Source organism: Empidonax traillii, unplaced genomic scaffold (genome assembly GCF_003031625.1).
Source record: "Empidonax traillii isolate 1590-97213 ecotype Southwest subspecies unplaced genomic scaffold, ASM303162v1 scaffold368:size764316, whole genome shotgun sequence".
Lineage (NCBI taxonomy): Eukaryota > Metazoa > Chordata > Aves > Passeriformes > Tyrannidae > Empidonax > Empidonax traillii.
The window spans coordinates 274465-297335 of NW_020955561.1; the positions used below are offsets into that span (position 1 = coordinate 274465).

The 22871-nt window shown below is 35.8% G+C and overlaps 1 protein-coding gene across 3 annotated transcripts in view; it reads left to right on the forward strand.

Moving 5' to 3' along the window:
* GABRA2 (gamma-aminobutyric acid type A receptor alpha2 subunit) overlaps positions 1 to 22871 on the forward strand; it is a 63254-nt gene that overhangs the window by 973 nt on the left and 39410 nt on the right. For all 3 annotated transcript variants that reach the window (XR_003572242.1, XM_027892787.1, XM_027892788.1), the window contains one exon: positions 2270 to 2385. Coding sequence is in view for 2 of the 3 variants with exons in the window: in XM_027892787.1 (XP_027748588.1) it covers positions 2270 to 2385 (116 nt within the window). In the remaining variant the exon portion in view is untranslated. The remainder of the gene's footprint in view (positions 1 to 2269; positions 2386 to 22871) is intronic.

Below are 22871 nucleotides of genomic sequence, written 5' to 3' on the forward strand. Positions count from 1 at the left end.
AAATAGCAATCTCTTTAAATGCCTTACTGGATCTTAAAGATTTGTTGGAGTTACTGTATCAGTGCTTTTCTGTACCATACAGAATAGTCAAGATGGAGAAATAGATTATCACAAAGTCACACGGCAAATCACAATCTCTAAAATAATGCTTAAATATTTTGTAATATGGGCATGTCTTTTTTTTTTTTTTTTTTTTTTTTAGTCAAACATAACACAATTCAAAATGATATTAAAGCTTTAAACCTCTAGGTGGAGATAGCATACAACTTCACAATCACATATAATAAAACAATAACATAATTTATTAATCAACTTTTCTTATGTTAAAGTTCTCCCTTTGTAAAGCGAAAGCATAAAAGGCAGTAATTTTAATCATGTAATACTTTTGTGTTGCTTGCAGTCCCTAAACTTGCAATTAATTGTAGTTTGCAACTTCAGTTTACTTGCTTTGGTTCTTTGGCTGCAGTAGGTCTTGTCCTAATATGGTAAGTGTTGTATGCCAAATAATGCCAGTTTCATATGATTTAAAAAGCCTCCAATTATTTTTGTTTGTTTCTCAGTGAACAAAATATTTCCTGAAACTGTGTTTTCTATTTCACTTTATACCTAACTATGGTGCAGTATTAGTTGAGTCACAGTGGGCCAGATCCTGCAAACCCTACTCAAGTGAGTAATCTTACTGACGTCAAAGAGACTACATGCGTAATTAAGGAGTTTATGCCTGAGTAAAGTTTTCAGGATTCGACCCTAATTTGATATAATTTTATTATCTAATTTCTTAGTGGAATCTTGAGTTCAAAAAACTATTGTATCTCAAAAAGAGGCTTAAAAATGGCAGAGACTTATGGTACAGAAATACATTTAACAAACAAAAAATGAGCCACCTTGTAATTAAAATGAAGAAGAAACTGATCCATTAGTAAAATCGCACATGACATTTTGACATGTTCTTTCTAAGTTATCTGATTTGGGTCGTTTGTGTGTTTTATGTGATGGAAAGCACAGACTGCAATGATTTACATTTAAATACTTGCTCTATGCTGTTGAACTGAAGACCAACATAAAGCCTGTCTTTAGTAATTTTCTAGCTTGCTTTGTAGAAAACATCACCCAAACCTACCTTTGGTTTCGAGGAGGAAGAAAATATGCTTACTTTTATGGCATTCAGAATGCCTTGATCAGTAGTTCATTCAGAGAGGATAAATACTCAAACATTTCAGGTTAAAAATTTAGATGGCTGGAAAAGGTATAAATGGTACTGCGTGTAGCATATGATGATTTACTCCCTTGATATCAGTACGCTGGTATTAAGTAGGTAAGATTAATGAGCTCATGCATTTAACATGCATGGTGCTTAAAATTGTTGGCACAGTAATATTTGCATGTGTAAGGCTTTCTGCATGTGAGTGTTTCCTTGGCACAAAACCCCTTTGGTCTGGATGCCCAGGTCTGGGAGGACTGTTAAGCACCACAGCTGCCTGGGCAGCAGGTTCATGTTCCAGCCCCTTCCATAGAAATCTGACCCATAAAAGCTGTAATGTCTCTTTCTTTATTGGGGAATTTTGAAACAATCGATGATCTATAGATTCTTCTTTATTCGTCATTTATCATTTCTTTCTCTATCCAACTTTTGTAAGGTTTGTCTGCATCTAGTGGAATATCAGATAATGTTTTTTATGACAAAATAGCATTTTAGAAATATGAAGGCTATCCACAGCTATCCTGCAGCTTGCTAGTCAGCATTGTTGTTTCCACCCACCAACCGCTGGCGTCAGAGGACTCCCTGAGCATGATCACTGGAGTTTTCCCTCATGTTAGTTCTTCTGGTCATGTACATTACATGACCATTGGGTGGAAGCATATCCACAGGATTTATCCAGAGATAGAGTATATTTAAGTGAGGACAGATAAGACGGAGCTGAAAGGAGACGGTTCTTGAGTGATGCGCCACTGAGGCCTGGGAAGCTCTTTTAGACTTTTTCACCTACACAGTGTTATGGAAGCTTGAAGTAGCATTCACAGTGATGCAATGATGAGTAGAAGTAGAGGCTACTGGAAAATTACTTCCTTGAAATTTTAAATAGTATGTCGTTGACTCTTATATTTCTGAACTTTTTGTATATATACATATAAATCGTATATTCATATATTGTTAACTACACCCTTCCTATTAGAGTGCAGCAAGTTAAAGGCCAGCCTGAAAAAACTGCATGTTGAGTGTATGTTAAAGCATACTTAGCATTTTCTAAAATGTAAAATGTCCATTTAGATCAGTGCTGGCTGACTCACTGGAAGATGAAGCTAAGAATAACATCACCATCTTCACAAGAATTCTAGACAGACTTCTGGATGGTTATGATAATCGCCTCAGACCTGGATTAGGAGGTAATAAAACCAATTAAAGATTGATTTTTTAAAAAATCAATTTTAATGTTCAGATTTTATGCAATGATATTCTTCCTTTGGGTTTTTTTTTTCCCTAACAACTGGTTATGTATCTTGATAAATTATTTATAACTACATTCACCCAGATGAATCATTTGAAGTTTGAGGAAGATAACATCCATGAATGGAAAGGAGGCACTTTCACACATTTATCTTAAGTAAAAAGAAAAAAGAAATCTGGTGATTTAACAAAGTAAAACAGAATGAGAACAAAAATAACATCTAAAGCTGTTATTCCAGCCAGGGAATTTTGGTTGAACAAGGAATGCAGGCTTGATTTCCTGCAATGCGATGAGTGTATGTTTTTAGAAATCTACACAAGTGTTTTGTTTGGTGTGTGTGAATTCTACGATGTAGATTCATTTCTTGGCCCAGTAAATTCATTGGAAATGTATTTTAACTGCCTTGGAAGTAGGTTTCATTGGTAATACACATTTTGTTTCTGGGCATCTTGCACTTATATAGGCATTTGGAAAAAGGAAAAAAAGAGAATATTGGAGGACAGAGGTGACTGCACTTTAGTGCCATGACTGTCTGTTATTTTTCAAAATGTCAGTTCACATTTTCATTTGAAAGCTCTATGCCAGCTTATGTCAGTATGTAGGCAAGAAATTTAAATAATTTGTATGGTATTGAAAACATTGCTGTGCAAAAAGATCTCTGGCATGGGGCAGGGCTCAACATCTTAGTTTTGATAATATTTTTTCTACTATTACTGTGTATCTGCTATTTATGCTATCTAACATTAACATGTATATATCAAATATAATACTATTACTATTATTATTATTATTATTATTATTATTATTTGTAACAGTTTTGATATTTATTTTCAAGTGGAGACTATTTCAGGTTGCTAAAACTAATTCTAGTGCAAAGTCCTTGGAAGCCATTCCTATTCCTGTTGATTTCAGTAAGATAGGGCCCAAAGCTAGAGATGTACTCTAACTTCCATGGAAATTACAGTAACAATTCCGTTTGACCAAATTAGCAATTAGTTAAAGCTCACAGTTTTTATTCAACATTATTCCATCCTAACCTGTAGCTCTGCTGCTCTCCAGGTCCTGGAGAATCACACCTTGAACCTGACAGAGCAGAAAGTGGGAGCTGGCGCTGTCTGGAAACAGCTTCCTCATTATACATTATTTTGAACCTAGGATATCTTCTCATGTTCATTTCTGACCTCTGTACAGTGGAGACTTGTGAAATATTTTACATTTAAAGACTTTTTAATTTAGATCATACATAAAATAGGACTTATGGCATGGTTGATGTGAGAATTCAAATAGTGATATTTTACATGGAATTTTGATTTCTTTGCAAAATACACAAACTGAAAAATTTAGGCATTGTATACACATACCATGACTTGCAGAAACATTTCATATCACCAAGCTCATGTTCAGTTGGCAGGTATTTTATTAGAAAAATAATAAAAGTTTATTTTCTTGTTTACAACAAGAAATGTGCCATTTAATCAAAGCAGTCTGCAGTTCCTTTTGCATATCAAGTATTCTTTTTAATATTAAAATTTATATGGTTAAGAACATGAAATAAAAAAAATCGAATGGATTTTTCTTTTAGATTTTTCATTAAATCTACTTAAAAATACCTTCCTCTTTTTCTGCATGAAGCCTCCTAGTAATTAAAACATACTTTGGGAGCACAGGAATTAAGGAATTTACATCTGCTTGATATTGGTATACACGACAATCAACCCATGCAGAACATGTGTGAAATGAAACTGTGTCATGCATATTAAACCGTGATGATTCATGACACATTAAACTTAATCTTCAAGAATACTTCAGTTGTGGATAGATGGATGCTTACAGTTTAAAAGACAATTTGTAAATGCCAGTTGTGATAATCCATGATATGAAGTATACTAAACAATGCTTTTGTACATAATGCATAGTAATTATGGACTTTCATATTTCAGGAATTTTGTAGGACTTTATTCCTTTTTCTCTATAGACCTATACTCTGAAAAGAGACATGGAAATAATTAATTTTTTTTTTTTTTTTTCAAAGATGGGTACCTAACAAGCCCTGACAGTTTCTAAAAGTGTTTATGCATAGATTACTGCATTCTGACCATGCCACACGTCATTAATTTAATATACTTAGTCTGAGTTCTGTTCTTCCGTTTATACGAATCTGAAATAGCTCAGCTGAAACCAGTAGAATGTTTACTTTGGCGTAGCAGTTTGTGTTATCATGCTACTCTACGACTGAGATCACAGTCTGGCCTAACATGTGCTACAACAGAATAGTTCATGGTCTGAGATGTATTCTTTTAAAGTCTTCTGAAAGCAAGAGCTGTTCATCAGCCCACTTTCACTTGCTGTGAAAGACATTTTCAGAGATGTCTTACAGCAAAAATTCAGCTCATCCTTTTAGTAATGAAAAGTTTTAGCTTAACAGTGTCATTTTTGCTAGCCATTGAGCCACAAAATGGAAACATATGCTCCTTGAAAGACTGTATGTAAATTCAGCTGAGTAAATATATGTTTGGCAATTAGTTCTTGAATTGAGGGACAGGTTTGTAATTAATTTTACTGGGAGACTTGGTGTGAGTTCCTATAGTATGTAACTTGATGCTTTACTGATACATCACTGCACTTCAAAACCAAGTACTGTTTTCTGTCGACGACTCAGCTTTAACTTTTACTGGTGATAACAGCTCTGTCCTATAAACAGGTTTTGGCTGTTGGCTATTGGCTGTCCTAGCAGCTGGGATCCTTGCATGATGTATAAACACTACAGTGATTAAATAACCTGCAAAATGGGTGCGAGCAGGGAGAAGAAGACATTGCACAATCCTCTGAAACCAGAGACGTCTCATATGACTTAGATAATACCCCAGCCTACTGTGTTTATATGGATATGCATGAGTGTATTCAAGGGGAGATAATTTTTTCTCTGTATTCATTTTATGCTAAGCACAGGATCGAAGATGGAGCATTCTTGACTGCACTTTTAGTTATGACATGAACTGTTTTACCCAAACATTCCATGCCATTTCTGCTTAGGCATCAAAATAAATTACAAGTTTGGCTTCAAAAAAATCCCTATGTCATTAGCACTAATTTGTATGAAGTACAGCCTTGCAAATGACAGTTGAAAAAGGGTTTGATTTTTTATGATTTTCTAAAATCATGAAGATATTTTCTTATCTTTATTTGCTGTAATATTTGCAAGACACTTAGAGTAATACTTTTTCATAAATCCTTTGATTTTTATTAGGATGTAGAAAAAAAAATCCATAAAACAACAAACTAAGCAAGGGATAAAAAAAGAATCTAGATCTTCAAATAATGAGAACAGAATGTTGAAGCTGAGATATAGCTGCATTCAAATCTGGAAGTGATGAATTGCCTGTCTACTCTGTCTGCTCTCCTCTGCCCCATAAAGAGATATGATCATGTTGGATATTTCAGTATTCTGACCATCCCTCCATAAGCTAAGCCTCCATTATTTTCTCACATTTGAAATTGGTAATTTCCAACAGCTATAGAACTTCTGTCTGTTCTACTCTCCCCAATTTATAAAAAATAATTGAATAAGAGACTCAGAAAATAAATTAAAAAAAAATATTGGAGGGAAAAAACCCTCAACAAACAAGGGAGGTTACAAGGACAGAGGACTGGACTTCATAGCCTGAAGTTTCAACAACCATATTCGCATCCAGAAGAACTATGGAAATTTATACAATTTGAGGATCCTTCCACAAACTGTGGTCAGTCTCGCCAGCTTCAGGAGTAGTGTTCTCATTGTAAACAAAGAGGTGAATGCTGCTTGTTAAATAAAAAAAAGAGAGAGATGAGACAGTAGGTAGGAGAAAACTAAATGCCCCTGTAGTTCCATTTTGACTGATCCATCTCTGCTTTCAGATGTTCTAATTGCTTTAAACAAGAATCTCCATTGCATTTCACTTACAAACAGACGAAACCTGCTTTTTCCCAACATTTTGTAAATAAACTGAGAAGGAAAACTGAATAGAACTGAGAGGAATTGTAGCTAAGTATTGTTGTCAAAGAGATGGTGGGGCCTGAGCACTTGTGGGTAGGAGCTTTCATCTTTGGAACACTGGATATATCATTGCATAGAATCAGTATAGTAGTGTAGAATATCAGACTCAGTGATTAAAATTTTTATGGAGTGCTCAGCAACATGAGCAAAAGGGGAAACCCAGTTTTTCACAGAATACCTATGCTACCCAGATCAGGAGAGCTGCATACATATATATATATGTGTGTGTGTGTTTATCAAATAATTGTATGTTGCCAGTTGCCAGGACACAAGGTCATGATCATATGCTGATAATCTGGAATATGTTAAATTTAGGGCAGTATATTTCTACATCTCTGTGATTCAGAGGTTTTAATCAGCTTTAAATAAGAAAATTCTTTACAGAGAGGGTAATCAGACAGTGGAATGGGGCTGCCCAGGGAGGTGGTGGAGTCACTGTCCCTGGAGGTTTTTAAGATGAGACCGGATGTGGCACTTAGTGCCATTGTTCAGTGACCACAGTGGTGTTGGATCAAGGGTTGGACTTGATGATCTCAGAGGTCCTTTCCAACCCGACTAATTCCATGACTCTGCAATTCTAAGATCTTATGTTTGTAGGTGCACCAGTCCCCTAGCTGGGCATTCCAAGCTTAGCGGTGTTTATCAGCCCCAACATGCTTAATACAAATTCAGTGTATCTTAAAAGAAGGTTCTTTGACTATTTTTGTTGTAGAACACTACTGGAAAGCTTTTACTAGTGTTTTTAAAGAAAAAAAGTGCAGTTTCCCCGCTCAGTTCTGGTTGCTTCGTTAGCCTTTCTTGGCTCCAGTTTCATCTTTTGGAAATGGTAATGTCTCTGTGCTGGTGCAGATGAATGCAGAGAAGCACTCGAGTTTTCCAAAATCCCACTGTCTTTGTAGTTATGCTTGGACACAAAGAAGTAAACTATTGTATGCTCCTTTTTTGGGTGTACCTGGAAGAACCACATGGAATCTTGCCAAAATAGTGCTTTCAGAGGAGTCATCGAGAAACTCAGGTTAATTTATGTTAATGCTGAGGATAATGTGTATTGGCAAAAAGCATTCCTTATAAAAAATGGAAAAACAATAGAGAGGAGGATATGAAAATCTCATTAATTACTTATCCAGGGCATGCAGATGGTGCTAAAATCCAAGAACAGAACTAACTCGCAACTATAAGCATTTCAGGGAATGAATCATTAGGAAAGGGGAAGGATAAAAACCCTCAAAAACCTCTTTAATACAAAAGAACAAATCAACAAAAATTATGTACAATAGGATAGTGACTGAGTGGCTAGACAAACATTGTCTCTTTCTCTCTCTCTCTATTTATCTATCTATCTATCTGTTTAAAGTCTGTGAATAAATGAACAGTGAAGGTAGCAAAATAAAATGAATGCTACTACTGTGCAGAAAATTGCAGCTGGGGAAAGTGTTGCCTGATGCAAAGTGACAAAATCTTATGCGTCAGAAGAGTTAACAGAAATTTAGGTACTTGACAGTGAAGTTATCTATGCCTATAAAGGAACTTGTCTGTGAGGATCTCCCAGATCACTGAAAATGTATATTCAGTACTGTTCTGTTTTTTTTCTCCTGGCAAGGCATCAGCATTTGCTTCTAATGCTGGAATTACTGCTGACGACACCAAGGCTGAATTAAAGCTTTGCTTACTTTTGTCTCATCTACAAGGCAGACATGAAAGCAAATACTGCAGATTTCTGTGTAGCTCACTGGTGCTCTTTGTAAATAAGACTGACAGAATGGTTGAATTTTTCAGAGAGATTTGATGAGCAAAGACAAACACCACCTTTTCTCTGTGATGCAGTTATTCTGGGTTATTTAGAAAGAAGTTGCAAAGCAGTAGTTTTGCTGATATCCAAGGTATTCTACTGTTGACTGTTTTGCACTAAGGCCTTTTATCACGTTACATAAATCTTGCAAAGATTTTTTCTATCTGAAATATAGAACTGCTTGTCATTAATCTGAATAGTTTAAATAGCTAAGTACCAAAGGATTGCAATATCATAGTCCCAAAGTTTTTATTACCCTTGTGAAAAGATAAAATTTGCATAATGCCATCTGAATTGGAAATATAATTATTATTTAAATAATCTAGCTCTGAAACATTTTCAGAAATATTTAAGCGCATTAGAAATTCATCCAGGATAACTTTGGGGGATTTCATGGATTTTTAGTAGTGGATTTTAACCAAGCGAAAAGTGAATTTAAATTGTAGTAATCAATGTATATGTTACTTGCAATGAAAAAATTGTTAGTCTTTCTCTAGAAACAAAGAGATATTGTAATACAAAATTAATAGTGTTCTAGGTTACACTAAAAGGTGTACTTATAAACAGTATCAGGGAAATCCTTTAATGTTTACTGCTGTGATGGAGTATTCTGTTTTGTGCATTCTTTTTATAGGAGACACGCAGAAATATTGGAAACACACAGAAATATTTTCTTTAATAAGATATACCAAAAAAAGACTGCTAATTAGGAAAATAAGAAGGAAGCTATATAGATCTCTTATTCAGTTATATAATCACCTTAACGTATTATGAAAGTTTTGGTAAAGACCTATTAAAAGAGCAGTTAATAAAACACTGGAGGACTTTGACTTTTTGGGTTTAGATATATAGGATGCAGACAATATTTATAATGCTCTACTCTTCACAGAGCTGGAAAAATAGACCTTGGATGGGTGTTTGATTTAAGAAAAAATGGCAATTACAACATGCTGTGATAGGAATAGGCATCACTAGTTTAGTGATGTTGATTTCTGCTTGTGTGGGATCAACCAATATTTAAGCAAAAAGTCATGCATAATTTTCAAGACAGTTCACTGGCAAGTTTTGACATTTTATTTTCAATGAAAACTAAAAACTTGGGATTAAATGGACATGGAGAACTCCTTCAGCTTCTTTATGCAGAAAAGGCTGGGGTTTTTTTAGCCTTCGTTCTTGAAACCTTTAATGGTAAATATATATTTAAGTGTATTTCCTGTATTTTAGCACCCCAGAAAGAAAAAAACTACCACAAGACATACATTCTGCATAGCAAAACAGACCTCTACTACATTCAAGGCCTGACTGTGGTGAAAACAATGTAACGATACTGTCTTTATTTATGATACATAATCTAAAATGACAAAAAAATGAACAAGAATTATTTTTTCCCTCCTTAGCTTTACTAGGCAACCTCATAACTCTTAGACCAATGATGGTGATTTTCAACAGTTGCAGAGATAATGGCTGCTCAGAGAAGTGGTGGAGTTTCCATCTTCATGGAGACACTCAAAATTTGACAGAATATGACCTGGGCAACCTGATATATCTTCAGATCTGGCTCTGCTTTGGACCTTCCAAAGGTTCTTTTTAAACTATTTGTTCTAAGATTCTGTGACTGGCAGCCAGCAAGATACTGAAATAGTGGCTGCAGTTTTCCATCTTAATTGGCAAAGGTGAAAAAATTTAAATTTAGTATGTCCATTCTTGAAGATATAGTTGAATAAAAACTCCTGTGTAGATGAAAGGTTTAGACTGCTTATGAACAGAAGAATGCAAAATATTGCACAAGTGTCGAGCTTATTATTCATGAAAATCCAGTGATAAATAGAAGATTTGGGGTAGACAAAAAAGATCTGCAGAAATGCAGAGGATATATCCTTTTTTTATGGTCTTTGCCTTGAATTTTCTAACATTCAGAAGTTCTTTGACTTGACTAATGGACTAAAAGTGACTCTAGCCACATTTTTCCTGCCATCACCATAAGCCAGGGTCCTGAAAAGGGTTAAATATTGGAAAAGACAGTATTTTAAAGGTGAAGCACTGTATTTAATTTCTGTTTCATTTCTATTTCATTGAATCATTCTCGGTTTGCTTTGACAGAGTACAGGAAACTGAAAAGCTGTACAACACTGTGTATCCTAATGATAATATCTCTTCAGAAAGCACCCAGGAACTTCTGAACACTGCCCTTCTGAAGTGCCCCAAGACACTTTCCAGAGTTCCTCCTGTTTTATTCTTCTGTTTTTATATTGCCATTCCCTTTCCTAAATACGTATCTATTTTGTACATTTTTATAGAAAATATCTACCTGTCTTCTTTGATCAAAATGTCAGTAATTTATTTCATTCCATGTAAATATAGCTTTAACCAAATCCAAGTGAGACATCCCATGTAGGTGCAGCTGTCTGGTTTTTGTTGTGGCATGAAACCCAGACTTGCCTTACCCACCTCCCAGGTACAGTCACTAATATCCAACTGCCTGAAAGATTTTTTTATCTAATGAAACTGGATACAGGAGGCACACTCCTGAGCAGGTAGAAAGCAAAGATCCTTCTCTATCCACAGATTGTATGGCCTTCCTTTTCTGCCAGTACAATTTTGCTAGTGTTGTTGAATGGTCTGAGATAGATCTGTTGATTCTGGCAGTACTCCTGGCTACATATTTGTGAGTCTGTTTTCTTGCAGTGCCACCATTTCATGACCATTTTTAACAGTAACCTTTTCAATGCACAATCTAGTGCATCCAATTTTTAGAATTAATAGTGTGGAGAGAAGAGAGGGAGGGGTGTTTCATCAAGTATCATACAGAAGGATATTGTAAATGCCTGTATATTAAAACTGCAATGGCTTTGTTTTTTACAGTATTTTGGTCTGTATTAAATGTTGGTATTATTTGCTACTGTTAATATTTAACAGTGGCTTCTAAAGATGCCACTGGAGATGATGTAGAACAAAATGCTGTTTTTCAGCAACCTAGTGTTAGGGTAATACAAGCTAAGGTGAAAAACCACTATGAGCAAGAAACAGGGGTAAGGGCAGAAGGGTGGGACAAAAGAGATGGGGAGTGAAGGAGGGAGATAAAATTGTGGTCCTATACATTGACCACTTTTAAACAAAAGGCAGATTAAGACAACTGTATGATAGTCTTTTCAAATATCCTTTGGAAACTTGAAAGTAGAATAGCGTAGACAGTTTTATTGTTATTGTGTATGCATGCATTTAAATTTCCGACATTAATGTTCAACAATGAGTCATCTGTGTCAAGAAGCAACTATAGTGGATGTGTTGCTGTCCAATTCACCAATGTGCTAAATTAAAGCATCTTCAGAAGATTTTGAATTAATACTGTCAAAAGTCTAATAAATTTTAATTATAAGAATCAAAGCACTTTAATATGATAAGATTAATCTTTAAATACATTTTATATCTGGTTTTTTCCACATTCAAATGAAATTAATCACAATCTAAAAGAAATTTTGTTTATCACTGTCACCCTAATAGTAGTTTACTTTATAATGCAGAGTATGTCATCACTAGTTTTCTGAAATTGTCTGTACACCAGAAAGGTATGATTCTGCTAACCTTCTAGAAGTGGTGTTGCTATGTGGGAACCATTTGTGTGATTACTTTGTAGCACACAGTTATTGCTTTACGTTCCATAATTTCTTGCCATATGTTCAGGGCTATTTAATTATTAAATAGCCCTTAACTCTGTGAAGGCAATGTAAATCAATTTCCCTCATACCTGGGATTATTGTACACTCTTTAGTAAAGTTGTGCATCTGCAGAGATTGGATATGGGTACATCTGACCAAATTAGGTTCATTTTTTAATGTACATACGTACATATTTGGTTCATGTTTTACTTGAACCAGTAGAGATCATGCATCCTTATTTGCAATTTGTTTGGAAAAACATGGATGCCTCGTGTTCCATCTGCTTAGTCTGTGTTTTTTACCAACTGTAAGTTAATTATTTTATAATCTTGTAGTATTATGACTAATAGAGTTGATTGCAATTCAAATTCAGTGCCATGGACCACTGACCATCACTATGTTCTGACACATGCAGTTCAATAAAAATCAGTTAAAAAATGATGTGCCCTGTAAAGTGACATCCCCATCTTGTAGAGTGCTTGCATTTATGATCTTTGATGGGAAAGTAGTTTCTTGAAGTTACCTATCTATGTTTAACACCTTCTTCTTTTTTTAATTTAAAAAATTGCATTCTCTTGATTCCTTAAATACCTAGATGTCATGAAAGCAATGTATCTTCTGACTGAATGATTGACCTGTCGCTTCTTTCTGTTGGTCTCCATTGCTTGGTGCTGATTCTCTCATTCATGAAAGATGATTGTCTTCCAACACATTCCCTGCTTTTTCTTTCTTGTATCCATACTCAGTTGCCCTAAGACAAGGACTAGTTGTCCTAGTTCCTCAGATCACTTCTATCAGGAAACTTGGAGTTGATAGAACTTTTATTAGAGTTATTATTTGCATCTTCTCAAGTGTGTGAGCCTCTCAGCACAACACCAGAGAGCAGAAATGGAAGGGAACAGGGAAGAGAGTCTGTGTTTAGCTTTAAGAATTTAGAAGTGAATTGAAGGGACAATTCCTGCCCTTAATACACCAGCATAATATTCTAGATATTCATTCTGAGTGACAATCTAAAGGCTACTGGAAAAGCCTTCTTATGCTCATTTTTTGAAGCAATTTATGTTTTTCACAATTTAAAGGTTCACTGAATGAGAAGAAGCTGAGGAGCAGTTGCAGTATGGTGTATATAAATGAGGAAAACCAAAAGTTTTAGCCTTAGATTCAGTGCTGGGTTTATAAAATCACCCTGCTATCCTGAGGGCATTCAATAATGTTTCATGGTCAGTACTTGTCTGTGTTATAACATTAACTGAACACCAAACAGTGAACTTCTTTTTACTAGATCTTTAAATGTGAACTTGTTATTGCCTTGCCTTATACAATTTCTGAACAAAAGGGAAGAAACTTTCACCTGGAAAAATAAATAAATAAGTAAAAATGATAAGGGAGAAATATAAATACCTGTTGTTTGAGATAAGGAAATGGTCACATCTTTAATAATCCCTTTCCATCTGCTGGGTTCTAAAAGCTGTCAGGAAATTCTTTATGTTTTTGCTAGGCATTTTTTCTTTAGTGACCATAAAAAAACAGGAACAGATAATCTTGTTTGCCTATGCATAATATACTATTTTTAAAATAACCAATTCTTTTAAAATTATATTGTGTGATAGATGCTATCTGCATTTTCACGAAGTCATAGTATCTGCTCAGTAGAATATGCACTTTAAAAAACTGGATTCTAAATAAACTAAATATTAGGCACTGTTTTGAAAAAAAGATAGTGCTTTTTAATTTATGTCTGCAAAACCTCCAACCTGTTAATTAAAATCAGATTCTTGTCCCAAATATATAGTCTTTGCACATATAGAAGCCTGATGGATTCTGAAAGTCCCATGGCCAGCCAGAGGCGAATTCTCTTGTCACAGGCAAAAATAAAAGAAAAATTTGAGGCTGCTTAATCCAAGCTTTGGGAGTATCCTGGGAGTATGTTTTAGAGGAGATTCTGGGAAACACTGTTATCTGTAAAGTAGCTTGAAGACATTTAAGTGACTCAGCCGTGGGACTTTTGAGTGCTGCAGTACACTTCTTGTAGACACATTGCATAGCCTTAGTCTAGACCTTTTTTATTATTAACTAGATAGCAGAAGAGTAACTGACAACTCTGTAACATGTTAAAATGGGATTTAAAAAAGTTGCTCCGTTGCTGACTGTGTTGGTATTTTTTGCTTATTTGGGGGGCACTTATTTGATTTAAGTGTTACAGTGATTCTCTGTTGGATCAAGCCATGAACTCATTGTTTGTCAGGACTCCTGTTTAGCAAGAAGCTTATTATCCATGACCATCCCAGGAGTTGTCCTACCAAGCAAAAAAATTTTAAGAATAAAAAGAAAGACAGCTTGGCAGCCAGTCTGATTTGTGCTGTGTCTTGAAACCCATACCTCTATACCTCCTTTTGCTGCATTTTAGCAACCGTGAGGAACAGGGTCGTGGAAAGAAAATGTTCTTATGCACACTGGGTATTAAGAGTGTTAACATACGCACAACCTCCAGCTGATTTTCGTAGTTTTTTTGAGAATATTAGAGTAGTCTGGATAAACATTAATTTGCTGTACTTCATAGTTATTTCACCTGGCGTAAAATAAGGACTGCTGACTGGTTGGTAGAAGATTATAATGCTACCTAGGTTTGTTTGGTTTGTTTGTTTTTGACAATGTGCCACAATCTTCTGAAACGCTACTATAGTATTTTATAGAGCATTACCTATAAAAAATATATTTGAGGATCCGGATGCAAAAAAAACCGCATTAAAAGTGCCCACTAATACACAGCTCTATTAAATAAAGGTACTACCTCTTTCTGCCATTGGTTCCTGTCATGCTTGAGTGCAAACTACAAGGCTAGCAAAAGATAAAAGAACTGTAGCTCCATTTTTAATGACTGTATGATCCAGGACTATAGTATCCAGACACTAAGCACAAGACAGTAAAATTAATCTGTCTGAAAGGATAACTATTTTCAAAGCTTTCTTATGTTTGTTGATCTCTAGAGGAGTTCCATCAGGTTTTTGGACTTTGGAACATGAGCATTTCATACATTGCTGTAATAGCAGCAAGCCTTGGGAAGATGCCAGCTTCTGGTGACAGAAGGAGTGTTTGCCACAGAACACGCAGGACTCTCCTTCCCAGAGCTATGTCACAGTTTCTGTCAGCTCCAGGGTGACAACTTTTTTTGCCATGGCTGACCACAGAGGCATTCTCCAAAGACTTCTGCGGAAGCTGGGCATCAGCAGGGAAAGACTGTTTCACTGACTTCAGTGGGCTCTGGCATGCTACCCAAATCTTCATTAATAGTTAGCAAGCTAATAAGCACTGTGACAGTGTTCGTTTACAACAAAGTAGTGTGTAGCCAAACAGTGAAATCCTCTATGTATTATCTGTTTAATATTGCAGTTTCTTCTTCATCCCAGCGTGAGTTCTGTGGCCATTTCACAGGTCCTTGATGCAGAAGGACTTTGACTTCTGATGTTCTTCCAGGGAATTACAAGAATTTTTTTTTGTTAATTTGTTTAGGTTTTGTTTGTTTGTTCTTTGTTTGTGGTTTTGTGTTTTGTTTTTGTTTTTCTTTTTAATGTTTAGAATGTGGGAAGGTCCTGAAGGAAAGCCTCCTTTCATAACTTGTACTGGTAAGTTGACATGTTGCCAGCATAAGCCAAAGTGGCTCCTAAAATCCAGCTTGAATAACATCTAGGATGAGTGCTCTTGGTTAGAAAAGCAACTGGGCCTGTGTAAGAGGAGATGATCATCAAGTAAGCTAGCAACTAAAATCAAGTGAGTCTGGAACCACCGTGCAATAAAAGCATATCTTAAGAAGCCCAGACTTGGCTGCTTTATGACTGTGAAGAGAAACTAGAAGCTGTTGCTTTTTAAAAATGTTACTGCTGTTAGTGGTAGATGTGGTCTGGTATACAGGAGGGGTTGTCAGAGTGAGTGTGTCAAATAAAATGGTTTATAAATGCTGTGGCTTGGAATAAAGCATATAGATTAAACCTGAAAGTAGCCTAGAAGGGTAATGTAGCAGAATTTTCCAAGATGTTCCATGACTCTGAGTACTGAGGTAATAAAATTCAAACATTAAAAAAAAAAAAAAAAAAAAGAGAGGAAGACTTCTAAGTTCTGACAATCTGAAGTAAATTTGGAAAATTTTCTGCCTTACCTTCATGTTATGGTTTCCTTTCCAATAGCACAAACCTCTAAGCAGAGTAGACAGAAATATGGTTGCATGAGAACAGTAACTTTGCCCTCCCTACTTGTGTGATGACACCGATTCAGGTCAGCTTAAATATTTACTGCTCTACTTTATCCAAGTCTGCTCCCTTCCATTTCCAGATTCATTTAAGTGCTCTTGTTCTCTTTGTCTTCCTCTGTCTCATTATTTAGAGAGTGTTGGGGCAGTCTGGTTCATTTTAGCCTTATCATGCTCATCCAGTTGATCTAAACAATGGAGTAGACCTATTTGTTACTCAGCCTGGTTATTATAAACAGTCTCTTTCCATCTTGCTGGAAGCTGTAGTGTTTAAAGGGACAAGGCTTAGTGCTGATATTTTATTTTTCATTTGAATGACGTTTAGTTTTGGTTTGCTGACAAATGTGTCTTGTGTTAGCTAAGTTCCTTTTAATTCGACTTTTTAAGTAACCCATTTCAGTAAGATCACATTTCTTTCAGTGAAACTCAACTATATTTTCAATTTCATGTTCCTGTTGAATGTTTTGTGCAACTCTAAGTAAAACTGACTCACAGTGGTAGTTTATTTTAGAGCTGACTGCTTTTTAATTTTTTTCTTCCCATGGTGTGAGAGGAAAAGGGAACAAAATGAGATTTGGTGGATTTCATGGTTATCTGGCCTTATGGGAACAAATTTTACATTGCCTATGTGTTTAGATTGCCCTTCCCAATGATTTAGTTCACTTATTTTCAACTTCTTGTTTTTCCCTTTGCTAATTGTACCATAGTCAAGACTACTGTTTATAATTACCCAGTTGTTGCAAGCGTTTATAAAACCAAAGCAAGTGTTTATAAAACCAAAGCATCCATGTTCTATTAATATCTTTACTATGAACCTGTAAATTGGAGGAATTCTCTCTTTAAAAGATAGGGAAAAAATCCAGAAAGCTGTCTAGATAGTTAATTACTTCCTTAATCACTTGGCAGTGGATACCTCTGAGATTGTCAACATGTTGCTGGAGGTGTCAAAAGCCTATGAAGTCCATCAGTAATAACAAGTGAGAGTATCTAAATATCTTCTTTTCCCCCTGCAAAGAACCAATTAAATTATGCACTTCTGGGTTGCTTTGAAATCACTCTCATGTAGAAGTACTGGCAGGATTCAAGCTAGACACTGTTTGATTGATTGGCCCAATGTGGTATGGGCTGCACCAGTCAGTACAGTAGCCTTCTCATCAGGCCTGAATTACATTTTAGCTTAAACGTCTTACTTGTTCCCTACCTGATTTGGAAAAAGAATCAATGTCTCCCACTTTCCAACCCTGTTGTGGAGACATGGAATTTTTGATTGTTCTGCAAAAGTGGCTTCTTCCACTGGAGTTGCTTTCCTTTGTTTAAAATATCTATTTTTATAGATATCCATGTGTCAGAACATGGACTGAGATCTCTGTTTTTTACTGCTGGACTCTAGAGCCATTCAATCCCATACAGACTGAAGGCTTAGGTTTGTCAGTGCCCACATCTCTTGGATCCCATGTATAGTGGAATTCCTTGCCTCAGACAGCCAGGCATCCTATGTGAGAACCATGTGTAAAGCTGGGCATATTGGCACACCTCAGAAATGGTGTGGGCATAGCCTCAACTGTCCACAAAGGTGGTACATAAAGTCAATAAACTGAGTAGGGATCTTTCAACCTGAGTAATTAAAAAGGCTGAGGAAGGGCATGCAGTGGAAGCTTTTCTTATTGACACATGTGAAACATTCAAGTTTGGGGGTTAAAACACTGACACTCTCCTCTTCAACTGTTCATAGGGGTGTTCTTCCTCTGGAACTCATGCCATTCCTCCTTTCCTGAAAAAAACCATGAGAGCAGCTGATAGGTGTAATGGAAACCTCTTAGAGAGAGAACAGCTCTAGTCAAGTGCATGCTCTAATGTAAAGCAGAGACATGAACTCAGTTACTGCGTGTTGGGTTCTGTCTTGACCACAAAGGTGAATTTTCTAAGAGAGCATGCTTCCTCAGTCGTTGGAAGGAATTGTTTTGCTTTGTGTAAATAATTAGATATTGAGCAGAGGCTTCAATTTATGTCTGCTATATCCCATGAGAACTGCTAAGCTGTGGAATCAGTCTTTTGCTTATTTTCTTGCTTTCTCTCTCAGAGTCTTTCTGGCCCAGTAAATTTGTGATTATTTATAGTTTGAGGAACTTGTTGGGACTTGGTTGAGAGCCAGTTATTTAAGCTGCTTGGCAGCATCAGGATATTTTTGCTTTAAGGTGAAAATATAAGCAGCCAGGGAATTTTGGGTACTGACAATGTTAAACAGCAATTTAGGACTAAAGGGAATTCAGACAAATATAAGTGCAAAATTTAGTCATTATGATCTGGACCACAGAGACATTCAGAATAATTTTATTGATTTAAATGGAAACTCGGAGCTTAAATAACTTTGTGGAGTTTGTCCAATATACTTAAAGAGATAATTGGGCACCAAAATCAGTCTTTAGCCCTAACCTTGAGTGACTTTCTCAAATTTGTGGAGTACGCTTGTAATAAAGTTAAAACTGAATCTCAAATGTCACTTGTATCCAAAGCTCTTAATTCAAAGGATTCTTTGGAAACATGCTTAGTTTTGTCACCTGAAGTAGTAAGGTTTGGAAATTAAAGGTCCCTAGGGAGAGAGAGAAGAAAAAGTAGTAAAGATGATGTTTGTGTGTGATCTGCACTCTTCTTTTTGAGTGAGAGTTAACCCCCAAGTCTGTCATGTGAATGTGAAAACTTGTCTTAGTAATTTGTAAATGTTCTCTCAGCACAGAGAGAATGTTGTATTTTTTCATTTACTATCTATAAACAGCACTTTTAGAGTTTCAACCAGTGTCTCTTTCATATAGGACAAATAAGAGTAAATACTGACTGTGGCAATATACCACAATATTTAAGTGGCAGATGTACCTACATATTCTGTGAACATTTTGTGGGTAATCTACACCTAAAAAAAAGCTGTTACCTCAACTAAAAACATACGTAAAAATGTTTTCCCAAGTAATACTTTCTGCTACAGAAGAAAAGGGTGTTGATAGTTTAGCTGCTCTCTTTTTTTTTTTTTTTCAGGTCAGTGTGTGGTTTTTAATGGTCAAAATGTCTTATTTATATCCAAAGACACATCCATGCTTAACTGAATTTTTTTATTATAGTAAATTCCTGCTATTTTGGATCAGTTTTATCCATTTCAGAATAATGAATACTACTTTGCTGAAATAAAAGAGAGGGTTTATATACAAACCAAGTATTCTGTCAGTTTAAATGACGTAATGATATTTATGGTATTGCTTTACAGGACTGCCCAGCTTCATGTGTTTTGTGTAGTCCTTTGGAGGGTCTCTGATAGACTTTATATGAGGCTATTTAGTAAATGATATAATATCTGTTAATAGATATAAGCTCTTCAGAGGGAAATCAGTTGGGGTCTGTTAGCCTACTGGCTTTCAGTTCTGGTATCTTTCTCCAGATATTTTCTCCAGAATATATTCCTGTTCTAATCAACACCACGAGAAACTGAGTACAGTGCATGATGCTGGTTTTATTTACACTAAAGTGAATCAAGAGAGCAATTGTTAATAGTAACACAGGTAATACTAGATCTTACTGATAAGCTTACTCTACACATGGTTAGTTAAAGATGGAGTTTTGAAAGAGAATTATGGCTCATATTATGAAGTTGTCCTGCCAATAGAGTGAGGCCACTGGAAGTGAAGTGCTGATGTCAAGGAGGGAAGTGAATTTGTTTCTTCTCACAGTTGCCTTCAGTTCACAAATTGAAAATGTATTTATGTAAGGCATATGTGGGGAAACTGTTGTAATTTAACAGTGGATAATGAATGAAGATGCCGAGTAGTTGGATAAATAAAACTGTCACATAAACCACCAAAACCAAGCATAAAGAAATGTCAGAACACTATTTTGAAATATCTATGTTCCTGTGGATTTTGCTTCTCTTACGGCTCCAGGTTGCATGACCTCCTCTGACTCTCATTCCCTGCCAGCCAGCCAGCGTCTTCAGCTGTCAACAGACACACTAAGGAGCTTGTCAGATAAGGGCAGCATGTTGAATTGGAACAGTGTTTGATGGATTAAGACCCTGGCTGTTTTACCTGTGCAATTTCTGACTTGTATTACGAATGGCATTTTCAAAGCCTTTGGGCAACACTGCCAAGCGTGCCCCTGGAGACCATATTACAATGTCAGAATAATGTCAATTCTAGTTAAATAATTTTTATAGAAAAATAATTAAAGTAACATCAAACTTTTGACAGCATTTCCATAAAAACTCAGAAATCCTCAGAAAAGGCTCCCATAGCACTGCAACTTGACCTCCTTTTTTTTTTTTGACTTAATTAAAGAACAGTATTTTATTTTCACTTCTCTTTTTCTTTTTTTCTTTTTTTCTTTTTTTTTTACATGCTGTAGCAGCCCTTCATTTACAGCCCTACAGTGTTCTCATGGGCACTATTAATTCTACATTTAAAATAGTGTTTGTCAGAAGTTTTTTCATACTATGCATTAGAACTGCATATGTATGTTTTAAAAGCTCTGTCCCACCAAGTATACTTCTAATGGTTTTGGATTACATCAAAAAGATTGCCTTCTTTTTTAGCTGCTCCAACAATGTATTTACAGTTTTATTGACTGAAAATTCAGATTAGAAAAAAAAAAATCCAACCCAATCTACTAGCCTGTTTTCTTGTGAAAAGAGCCTTGACACATTAATCAATAATATAGCCAGCTTCATGCAAACAAGCATCTGGAACCTTGCTGATGGTTCATTCTGAAGACTTTGTAATGATCACGTTCCTTTCTTTCCTTCTTTTAAACACAAAGAATGAGCCTGTTTTGTCCCTACTCTCTGTGAAGAAAGGACTGTAGATTATTTTGGTGAGAGGAGGAATGAGCAATACACAGATCATTCTTAAATATGAAAAATGGTCAGAAAATTTATTTCAATAAAAATGATCCCGCCTCAGAGTTCTCCGGGAAAGGGAGAGCTCTCAGGTATGCCCAATCTTGCATGCTCAGCTATCTCACATAACAAACCCTGGATCTCTGTGCACCATGTCAGAGATTTGGGCAGCTGAAAAGCGACATTTGAATGAAAGTGGAAGAGTTTTGAGAACTTCCTGACAGGTACCAGGCCAAAGGAACTAATTCAAAATTTAAATGCTGCTGTGGAATTTTCCAATTTTGACATATTGGTACATATTGATGAGGGGACCTTTTCATCTGATTTTTCCGATCATCTCCATTACTCAGCCTGTGTTGATCTACACTTCAGCCACTGCAAGTTCTCTGCGAAACAGCCTATTTCAGCTGAGCCAGCTCTTCTACTGAGGAACAAGTCAGCATGACTTCAGACTATCGTAAAGAGTATCCCAACAGCAGGATAGCTAGCATAAAGAGTAGACAGTGGCACTGATTTCAACTCTAGCTGAGCTCTGAACCACTTTTCTAATTTTTGACAAGTAAATGATGTTGACATTTTCCAATGTGGATACTTAGTAGCTTTAGCTAGATTTGGCAAACACCTGTACTTCACATTACTTACACTTAATTTAATCCTTCTGCCTCAGCTTTCCAAGTATGGAAAATTAAAGATAATAAAATTATTAACTTCAGAGAGGGGTTATTATAATTAATGTTTTTAAAATCCTAGATGTAATTAAAGTACCCAGTAAACCTTCCAACTAAGGATAGATAAGGAGGTATAAATCTTTTGGAATTTGGTATATTTATTGCTTTTCCTTACTTTCTGATTCATTTTTTTTTCAATAATGATATCATGTCAGTTCAAGTAAGGAAAGGGAATCAGAAGAAACTAGTGCTTGAGAAGCATATGAAATGTGATGCTAATAGTTACTCCTTTTATTACTTCCAAAGGATATGCTTTTCTTTCTCTCTTTATTATTAACTTTATTGACTATTTTCTTGTCATTTTATCTTTGGCTTCTGTAGTCTAAGAGATTGACCTGATCTAAGTCAGCTAAGGCTTCTCTTTTAACATTTTCTTCTTTTGTGCACTTCCTTCTTTCTTTTTTTTTTTTTTCCTGCCTTCCATTGTTATGTTTTCTTATTTTTCCTTTTCTCTCAATCTTCTCATACCTTGTAACTTTTCAGCTTCCCTTGTCCCTTTCTTGCTCTGTTTCAAGACCCTCTACCTACTGTCTTCATTTTCTTCCATGGTATCAGGAGAAGTGGCCTGGTGGGGTGCCTGCTGTTAAGGTTAGCTGTCACCTCGGGAGAGAGAAACTGGTTGTGTTAAAACTCACTGCTCTCACCATTGCCTGCATTTATGCTGATTAAGACGGTTTTGGCAAAAAAGAAAAATAGAGCTACACAATTCATATTCATCCATTCCCATTCTTGAGGCTATCAGGGATGAATTTGCCCCAGGACTTTTTACGTACATTGAAGTGCTGATCTTAATTATGGTAACCTGAAATCAAGATCTCGCAACTGAGGGTCTATAGATAGCAAGCTACTGCTTCTCCCATCCATCTCCTCTTCACTCCTCAAGTCTTGATTGTTCAGTTCAAGGATCTGAAGTGATTTGAAGTAAGTAACACACTCCAACAGGGGGAATCTACACACTGTTGCAATAGCATTAAATGAGAAGTTGTAGTCAATATGTTTGTTCTCCTCTCTGTCCTCTTCTCATTTCTGGTGGAAAGAGAGATCTAGAAGTGTGTTGAAATAATATAATAGAATATGGGAACTCTTTTAAATTAAAGCT